Consider the following 10,293-nt stretch of genomic DNA (forward strand, 5'->3'; position numbering starts at 1 on the left):
TTATGAAAAACTACAGTTTGGCCAAATCACGCCTTCATTTCTGGATCCAGACTGTGTTTTTTTGTCCTTTTCCTTTTCCTTTTTTTCTTTTTTCCTTTTTTCCTTTTTTCCTTGAGTCATAAGCTGAAAGCGGAAGTCGGAACTGAACCTCAGTGTTTGGGGGTTGAAACTTTTAGGAAAGCCCTTTTTTTCTTCTCTTGGACTGCTGACGCGTACACAGCTGCTGCTGCTGAGCTGTTACCCTGTCCACTGTCCCTCACTGTCTCTGTCTCTCTGTCTGTCCCTCTGTCACCATGTTGCTCCACTCTCTGCTCTTCGCGGCCTCTCTCTTCCAGGTCGACTGTTACTTTTCGGAGGAAAAGTATCCAGAGGAGTCGAAAGTGCAGCCTCCCACCGTGGTTATCGCCATCATAGCCCGGAACACCGCGCACTCCCTGCCGTACTACCTCGGCGCACTGGAGAAACTCAACTACCCCAGAGACCGCATCTCAGTGTGGTGGGTTTCCTCCTCCTGCTGCTCCTGCTCCTGCATGCACACACACACACACACACACACTCAACAGACGGGGCTCTCCCTCCTTTTTATCCCACTGTTGCAAACGTTCAAAAGGTCAATTGCATTTAAATGAGTCTGTGAAAGCAACAGCTCTCCCTCCTTCTTCCTCCTCCTGTGTCCCCCCCCTCCTCCTCGTCGTCGTCGTCGTCTTTCTGTCTTCTCTCTGTGAGTCCACAGGCTGTCTTTCACTCCACACACACGTTCATTTCCCCTCTGTGGACTGCATGAATTAATGCTTTGACTGATATCAGCCTTTCCTAACAGTGTCCAAAACTAAAGATAAAGAGAGGGAAACCTCTGGAGTAACAACTCCAGGTCATTTTGAATGTGTCTGTCCTTATATGCAAATGTGACGTCTGATTTATTTGAAGATGCTGGCTCTATATCAGTGTATATGAGTGTATATCAGTGTATATGAGTGTATATGGACCACTGCGGCTCTGCTGAGCAGCTGTGATGGTCATGTGACTTTGCTCGGAGGTGAATAATAATGTGGTCACGTTAAAAATCTGATGATTTTTCAATGTAATATTTAAGGTTGATGATCAGTGGCGTGCACAGACATTTGTGAGGGCAGGGGCGAAAAAGAAAAGGGCACCGGCTGTGCACCGGTGGGGCAGACGCCACTAGTGCGCTTAAGTACGCTTTCGCTCATACTGGGCAGCTTCTTGTGAAAAACACTGAATATCGTTTCCTCTAAGGACGCTCGTTGGGACACTGTCATGTAGGGACAGTAGGGAACTTCATAACGACACCTTTTTTTGGTCTGGAAGGACACCCATAGGAAACAAAGTTGCAAGGGCGTCTTATAGAGCACTGCATCACTTTCCTCCACTAGAACGACGCTCCCTCCACTTTTTTAATTAGGGCACTTCCTCATGTTTTGAGGGTAGGTTATCGTGTGTCCTGTTAACTCAAGAGGGCAGCATTTTTGTCCACTAGGGCACCAGGGGGACCACCACAGTAAACATTTACTATTTAAATAGATACTGTATAGTCTACTGTTTGTTATAATCCTTATATCAGTCATGCACATATATTCTATGAACTCTTTACCATAGAAAAGCTCCGATAATTGCCTCTGTATCATGTAGTCACGTATGTCTCTCCACAGTTCTCTCACCAGCGGGGAAAGTGTTGCATATGTTGGAGAATAATCTCTGGTGTTCGTCTTCCCTCCGTCAGAGCAGCAGTTTGACTTTCATGCGTTTTGGACGTGTGTGTTTATTATTACCATCTGCTTTCGATCTCTTCAGGGCTGCCACGGATCACAACGCAGACAACAGCACGGCCATGCTCAAAGAGTGGCTCACTGTCATGCAGAAGTACTACCATTATGTGGAGTGGAGGCCAATGGAGCAGCCCATGTAAATCAAGTTTTAATACCATTTTTTTAAATGTTTTACTGAAGGTTTTTATAACTCAAGCTCTTTTTTTGCTCCAAAAATGTTCTGGCCGAATACACATAATCAAAGGTTCCCACAAGTGTCGTATGGATGGTGATAACATAAAGGAAAAGCCCTGGCTAATCCTTGAAGCATTGGTGTTCCTCGTCCTGTCTTTACTGCATGTTTTATATAAGCAGAGTGAACCTTGAATTAGGTTCAGCTCTGGGGTCCTTCCGTCAGCCACGGTGGAATCACTGCGTTTCGTCTTTGCATAATGAGGTAACGACGTGGCGCGTCGCCGCGTGTTCATACACATTTCTCTGCGTGGACAATTCTCTCTGCTGACGATGCCGTCGGTGGAAACGACACATAATACACAGTTAGTTATTCATACAGTTTTTAGGGTATTTCCAATGTCAAACATGCTAGTTTTATTTTTGGATGCTTCCATGATTTGGGTCAAAATCATTAGCCCCTTGAAGAACTGACCTTTTTTTATTATTTTTATAATACATTTTATTTGTTAGCTGTTGTGCAATGATGTGCTTAACTTTGTAATGCACAAAAGCCTTTTAAAATCAAGTTAAAAATGAGGGTTATCTCCCGATTCATCTGTCTGTTCTCAATACGTTTGAAGCATGTACTTTTTCATCCATTTTCTCCAGGCTGTTCTGGGTGATATAGGTCAGACTCCTGGTCCATAAAGATATACATTTGAAATAAGTAGACCATGGAATATGTTTCTTTGGAGTAAATTTCACAATTCTGCTTGGAAAGAAACACTTATCTTTCAATGTGTACACAATTAGAAGTCACATTTCTGGGAAAATGGCACAAAAAAAGCATTATTATTATTATTATTATTATTATTATTATTATTATTATTGTGCTGAATCTTGCTTTAAAGCAAATGTATTGCTTTAAACACATCACTTCATGATGATATATAAATATGGATTTCTTTTGTTCGTCTGTCTAAAGATCCTACGCCGGAGAGCTGGGTCCTAAGCACTGGACCAACACCAGGTACGAGCACGTGATGAAGCTGAAGCAGGCGGCGCTGAACTTTGCCAAGAAACGCTGGGCTGACTACATCCTGGTAGAGAAGTCTTTTTTTTTTGGTTCAGCCGTACATGATTCACGACGCACTTCATTCCTTTGTCTTATTGTCCTTTGCTCTCCCGTGTGTGTGTGTGTGTGTGTGTCTGTCTCTGTGTCTTCAGTACGCCGACACTGACAACATCCTCACCAACCCGGAGACGCTCAACCTGATGATCGCGGAGAACAAGTCTGTCATCGCGCCCATGTTGGACTCTCAGGGAGCGTACTCCAACTACTGGTGCGGTATCACTCCGCAGGTGAATGTCGAACGTGTTGTCTGTTGAAGTTTGACTGAAAACACAACATAAAAGTGATTCTCAAGCTTTTACCTGCATTTTCTTTTCTATCTCTGCATCTATGTGTGTCCGTGCAGGGATATTACCGTCGCACAGCCGAGTATTTCCCCACCCGCCGCCGCCACAGACTGGGCTGCTACCCGGTGCCGATGGTTCACTCCACCATGCTGCTGGATTTAAGGAAGGAGGGCATGAAGAAACTGGCGTTCTACCCTCCTCACGAAGAATACTCCTGGCCTTACGACGACATCATCGTGTTCGCCTTCTCCTGTCGAGCTGCAGGTTTGCACTTCACTGCACAGAAAGGATAATGTGTCATGTATTCGAGCAGCTATTGAGTGATCTTAATCCCTACTCAGAGATACAGATGTACTTGTGTAACAAGGAGCGCTACGGATACCTGAACATCCCCAGCAAACCTCTCCAGACCTTGGAAGATGATCGCCTCAACTTCGTTCATATCCACCTGGAGTCCATGAGTAAGAAGAGACTGTGCTTTTTGAGTGTTTTGGTTCAGGTGAACAGACATAGGGCGAAGTAAATGTGTTCATTTGTGTCTCCTCTTTGTCCCGCAGTTGATGGTCCTCCCATGCATCCGTCTCGTTTTGTCCACGTGTTCCCCAAACAGAGAGACCTCATGGGCTTCGATGAGGTAATTTGGACGACCAGAATCAAGATATTTAGTTTCTAAAGGTCCCCGATGTTACCAACATGCAGCTACAACGTTTGATTAAATGTCCTCCTCCTCGTTTCAGATCTTTCTGATAAATCTGCGGCGCCGCACTGACCGCCGCGACCGGATGCTGTTCTCTCTGAACGAGCTGGAGGTTGACGTCAAGGTGGTGGACGCTATCGATGGAAAGTAAGTGCAGTGAGAACACTTTTTTCAATGTAGATTGGAGAAGTGTAATATACTGTGTATTTGTATGTCATTGTTCTTTCATCATGAAAATGTAATACCTGTACGTTTTGTGTATGCAGCGCACTGAACAGCAGCGAGATTAAGATCCTGGGTGTTGACCTACTGCCGGGCTACTACGACCCGTTCTCAGGACGCACCCTGACCAAAGGAGAGGTGGGCTGCTTCCTCAGCCACTACTTCGTCTGGAAGGAGGTGAGAAGCTCTCGTATCAGAAGAGCCACTTTTGTGACCCCCTCTGCACCCAAATAAAAATAACCTGGAGCCGCAAAACCCCTTTGAACCCATTAAAATGAAGATAACGTCACACATAAAGTTTTATATACTGTATAGATATAATAACTCAAGTTTGTTGCACTTGTGAAATTTGTAGATTTGTGTCCTTCCAAAATAACGTGACCCACTTTGATTCAAAGGTGTACTTTTTAAACATCGCTTTTGATGTGGACGCAGGACGTGACGCATGTTGTTATTTGACGAAATATTAAAACACTTTTATTTATTGCCTTGATCTCTAAATAAGAGGTGCTCATTTTGGTTTGCAGAACCCTGGTATAGGACAACAGAAAATGTCATGCTATGGTTACTATTTAGTAAGATTACTTTTGACTGGAACCGAATGTAAAACCTATTTATCAAATCTGAAACTTTCTATAGATAGAAACATCATAGGGGAACTATTTTTCGATGTGTAAAACAAGTCTTGGTTGGTGTGAAAATACAAGCGGGACACACTTCAATGCACTTAAAATGCAGTAAAGGTAACGGGTTCATGGCATCATTTCATACCTTAGATACAACCAAAATAGCTTTTGATCTAAAAAAAAATTAACATTTAAATTTGTACAGATTTGCAGAGAGGAATCAAAACATAACATTAACATTAAAGTGTTTATTTAAGGATTTTCGGTTGAGCCTCTGCAAAACATTTCATGGATGTCTTATGTCTTCTAATTTTATTGAAACATTTTAATGGTTACAGATGATTTAAAACAGAATTTAAAGGAGTGGATTTCCAAGAAACAAATTCAAGTTCTTCTGCATTTTGACCAATGTGAATGTTTTTTTTTATTTTCTCTGCTGTCCTCAGATGGTGGACGTGCAGATGGACAAAGCGCTCATCTTTGAGGACGATGTCCGTTTCCAGGCCAACTTCAAACGACGAGTCCTCAGGCTGATGGAGGAGGTGGAGCAGGTGGACCTTGACTGGGACATCATGTAAGACGTGAATGCTTTTTTTTTTTTTTTAAACCATTGTTCAAATAAATGTAAGGATTAGGAAGTCTGTGTTTTGGACAAGTCAGAAGAAATGCAGAGCAGAAGCAGAAGCAGCTGTAACATATTTAGTTTTTATTGTTTATCCACCCACATTTTAACAATTCATTATATAAATCCTGGTAGATTTGAAGACCTTGTGTCCGTATACCTGTTCAAATGTGTGTTTCTGTGTCGGTTTCTCTCAGAAACGGATGAGAAGTGGCCTTTTGCTGTTGTCTGTGGCTCTAGTCTGAACATGGTGTAACATGTGCAGAACAAATGCTGCATAAACATCCTCTCCGGCACATTTGGCAGCAATTACACATGGGAGAACCTAGTTGTTAGTGACTGACAGTGCTCCTCATTTCTTCTTCTTCTTGTCCCTTTTATGTCTCATCGTGGTTTTTGTGGTGCTACAGATACTTTGGCAGGAAGCAGGTGAATCCTGGAAAGGAGGGGGAAGTGGAAAAGGTTTACAATTTGGTGCACGCCGACTACTCCTACTGGACTCTGTCGTACGCCATCTCCCTACAAGGAGCCCAGAAACTGCTGAACGCTGAACCGCTTTCCAAGATGCTGCCGGTCGATGAATTTCTCCCCATCATGTATGACAAACATCCCAAGTATGTATGACAGCAGCACTGGAGCCACTGGCAGAAATGAGCTCATACTTCCCTCTCTTTAAATCTTTGGTCTGGTGGATAGTTTGTAAAATGATAAGGTTATTAATCATATTTATATTCAGTGAAGTTAAAACCTTGTCCTTTAGCCCTTTTCTGCTCACAGTTATATATAAAAAGTCCTCAGAATGGCTCCTAACATTCCATATAGCTGCCTATATATTTATATTTAACTGGGTTTTTATGAAGCGACAGATTTAGGAGCTATAATGAAGTTTGTGGTTTCACTTCTTTTTAAATAAGGTCAGTTTTGGCTGTAAACTCTATTCTTGTTGGTCTCGCGTTGGTTTGCTTCAAGAGATAAATAAGGAAACAACATTTTAAAAGAAATTCTTTCAGGAAAGTCTTTTATTTTCACATTCAGGTTTGTTGGCTGCATGGCTCTCTGTGGGTGATTGTCTAAGTCTTTTAGCGTCTGTTTGTTTGCCAGATAAAGCCATATGGGATTCAGATGTCTTTGACCATCCCTTTACATTTGATTTGGCGCCACCTTCAGGTCAAAAATATCATTTGTTTATGACTTTGGTTCATGACCAAATACCTGCAGACCCAACATTCCCTTCAGCCACAGCTGCACTGTGGCGTTAGAGGTAAAAGTGAAGTGTAAATGCTTTGTTTCAGACTGACAATTTTTAATTATTTCACAGGACATTCAGGTTTGTTGCCTGCATCGCTCTCTGTGGGTGTTGTCTAATTTTTTTTACCATCAGTTTGTTTGCTAGATAAAGCCATATGTCTTCCATCCGTCCTTCCTTCCTTCCTTCCTTCCTTCCTTCCTTCCTACATACCTACCTCAGTTTGTTTGCCAGATAAAGCCATGTGCCTTCTTTCCTTCCTCCCTCCCTTCTTTCCTTCCTTCCTTCCTTCTTTCCTTCCTTCTTTCCTTCTTTCCTTCCTTCCTTCCTACATACCTACCTCAGTTTGTTTGCCAGATAAAGCCATGTGCCTTCTTTCCTTCCTCCCTTCCTCCCTCCCTCCCTTCTTCCCTTCCTTCCTTCCTTCTTTCCTTCCTTCCTTCCTTTCTACCTACCTACCTCAGTTTGTTTGCCAGATAAAGCCATGTGCCTTCTTTCCTTCCTCCCTCAATCCCTTCTTTCCTTCCTTCCTTCTTTCCTTCATTCCTTCCTTCTTACATACCTACCTCAGTTTGTTTGCCAGATAAAGCCATGTGCCTTCTTTCCTTCCTTCCTCCCTGCCTCCCTGCCTCCCTTCCTTCCTTCCTTCTTCCTTACTTCCTTCTTTCCTTCCTTCCTTCCTACATACCTACCTCAGTTTGTTTGCCAGATAAAGCCATATGCCTTCCTTCCTTCTTTCCTTCCTTCCTTCCTTCCTACCTACCTACCTACGTATGATTTGGCGCCCTCTTCAGGTCACAGAGTATATGTGTTAATGACCCAACGTTCCGTTCAGCCACAGCTGCACTGTGATGTTAGCGGTGAAAGAGAATGTAAATGCATGCAAACATGGAAAAGTGAGACAACAACACTATATACAATGCCAAGGTGCTTATGAAGGCAACACTAATATGCTACTGCGAGGCAGCGTGCCAGTATGTACTAACGTATGACCACCTGAACCCAGTTTTTTTGTTGTTGTTGTTTTTCTTCATCTCACAGCTGCATGGTAATGCATTGCTGTCCCCATTTGTAACCCTAATATCCCCGACATTAGCACTAATCAGACTCTCAGTCTTTTCTCATCATCCCCTTAGTGATGATGGAGCAGAGTAAATGAGACGCATCTGAGGTGCTGACTGTAGGAGATGAAATAGGCCTTATTGCTGAAGGGCCTGCACACCAGAAGGCTTGGCAGCGTCTGCACACTTTGTGTGTGGAAAAGTGGCTGATAGCCAACCCACTATGTCTATTCTCTCTCTCTCTCTCTCTCTCTCTCTCTCTCTCTCTCTCTCTCTCTGTCTCTCTGTCTTCCTTTCTCCCTCCCTCACCTCTGTGGTTCTAATTTGCTATGCCTGACTGGTCTGCTAAGAATGCACAAGAACCACAGCACACATGGCTCCTGCTGTCGCCTCTCATGTTAAGAGTCGCTGAAACTCCACTTCTGTTAAATGCATGGATTTTTAAATTAGCGTCAAATAAAACAGATATTAATGATTAACACTGAATCATGGGGGGGGGGGGAGGTAAAAGATGCCTTTAAAGCTGTAGTATGTAGCTTTTATTTCTCTTGCACACAGATTGAAGTTGCCTTCATTCATGCTCTGTCAAGAAATACTATAGCCGTGTTTCCATCATAGTACGGTTCGGTTTGGTACAGGAAGTGACGCTTTTTGGTCACTCGATCAGCTGACATGTTGTGGGTCTAGCTCCACCCACACCGTAGCGTACCATTACTCTGGTATCCTAAGGGTAGGGCACCGAACAGTTGAGGCCAGTCATTTTGGTACTATTTACTACTGTACTATAACGACTGAAGAAGTCTTCTTCAAAAGCAAACCATGTCATCTGGTTTTCCCTTTTTAGAGGAAAACAGATGATAAAGTAGAGCACATACAAGTGAACACCAACCTTAGTCATCTCACTTTACTAGCGCGCTGTTCCTGTTGCTTCTTTCATAGTGACATTAAAGTCACAAATGAGTCCACGTGACCTCTCATCATGGTTCTCTCTCTCTCTGCAGTGAGGACTACAAGTCCCACTTCCCCAACAGAAACCTACAAGCCTTCAGTGCAAGCCCCCTCCTGGTCCAGCCGTGTCACTACGCCGGTGATGCCCAGTGGGTGAGCGACACCGAGACGTCCACTCTGTGGGACGACGACAACGTGCGCACCGACTGGAGAGGTTCCCACAAGACCTTGAAAGGGTCCGCGCCAGCACCGGAGATGCTGTCGTCGGCCTACAGGGACGAACTTTAGTGTGGAGCTTGAAAAGCTGTGGAGGAACCTGCAGGTCAAGACGCTCACGAGGTCTGAGCGACAGACGCCGAGAAAGAGGAACTGCACTGAGATTTTGTACTGAGTCTCCACCATGCCACACACCTGACAGTGTCCTTTAACCTGGACTATACGTATGCTGTGACACAGACGGATGCTTGAAGTTGCACAGCAGGTTTACTTTGAACAGTCAAGATTCTTCTTCTTAAATATTCCAAGAGTTTACACTTTTTACAGTTTTTTTTTTTTTTTATACGACTGATGTCAAGAGCATTTTTGAATGTATGCCTGAGAGGGCGTGTGTTCCTCTGATGATTGCATGTTTATGATGTTAATTACAGAGCTTTTTTTTTATTATAGGAAACCAGAGAGAGACTTTTCTGCTCATCACAGACTGATTTAGGATCCAGTAGCTGCACTGTTCACAACTCCTGGACAAAAGTATGAGACTGTTATTGCTTTAATTTGTTGTTGTTATTGTTGTTGTTCAATCGGTCTGTTACCCATTCCTGTTTAATACTAAGCTAAATGTGAGCCTTTATTATATTTACCTTGGCTTTAGGTTGACGTGCTTACAGGGATAATATAAGACTATATGCAAGACGTTTGTTTTTTTATATATCTATGTACATGTGAAGCGATCAAACTGAATGTTTGCATTCTGCTAAAATGTTTTTATAGAATATCAAGCTATTATTGATAGATCTGAAACATCAGATCTATTTCCTCTCCGGTTTTATGATTTCATATTTTGCTGCAGATCAGATCTCCATGTAGTTTGAAAATTGGTGTTATTAAATTCACGTATTAGGGATACACACAATCGGTTGCTATTTTTCAGTATAACGTGTTAAAACTATGTCAACAAAATGCCTAGATGTGGTTTCAGGTTGTCTCAACTGTACATGTTGTTGGAACAATGAGAAGTAACATTTTCAGGTCTTAATACACGATTATTTCTCATAAAAGAACAGATTCTACTAAATGAAATGATGTGAATTTGAATTAAAAGGGCTTTTAAGATCTATTAGTCTTCCAATTCCTCTCAAAGGTTATCCGATGTCTCTCATGGACCTTTCTGCTGTTGTGTCTTCATTACTTCACATGTCTTAATTTATTTGTCTCCTGGTGCTGGTCGACAGACCGAGTCATAAACATGATGTGCAACATCAATTCAATAAAAGTGAAATGGCTTTTTGACCCAAA

At 42.8% G+C, this 10,293-nt stretch overlaps 1 protein-coding gene across 1 annotated transcript; it reads left to right on the top strand.

Moving 5' to 3' along the window:
• Positions 1 to 100: 100 nt before the first annotated feature.
• Positions 101 to 10,293, top strand: cercam (cerebral endothelial cell adhesion molecule). The gene is made up of 12 exons (XM_058618095.1): positions 101 to 496; positions 1,813 to 1,923; positions 2,926 to 3,043; positions 3,168 to 3,302; positions 3,419 to 3,623; positions 3,701 to 3,820; positions 3,917 to 3,993; positions 4,097 to 4,203; positions 4,323 to 4,455; positions 5,351 to 5,478; positions 5,937 to 6,140; positions 8,835 to 10,293. Exons 1-12 carry the CDS (start codon positions 294 to 296, stop codon positions 9,067 to 9,069), a joined length of 1,776 nt encoding a protein of 591 aa, XP_058474078.1. The 5' UTR covers positions 101 to 293; the 3' UTR covers positions 9,070 to 10,293.

Source organism: Solea solea, chromosome 19 (genome assembly GCF_958295425.1).
Source record: "Solea solea chromosome 19, fSolSol10.1, whole genome shotgun sequence".
NCBI lineage: Eukaryota > Metazoa > Chordata > Actinopteri > Pleuronectiformes > Soleidae > Solea > Solea solea.

Coding starts and splice junctions, on each gene's coding strand:
- cercam (XM_058618095.1), top strand. CDS start 294: ATGTTGCTCCACTCTCTGCTCTTCGCGGCCTCTCTCTTCCAGGTCGAC. Junction 1,924..2,925: donor AGGCCAATGGAGCAGCCCAT/GTAAATCAAGTT, acceptor GTCTGTCTAAAG/ATCCTACGCCGGAGAGCTGG. Junction 3,303..3,418: donor GGTGCGGTATCACTCCGCAG/GTGAATGTCGAA, acceptor GTGTCCGTGCAG/GGATATTACCGTCGCACAGC.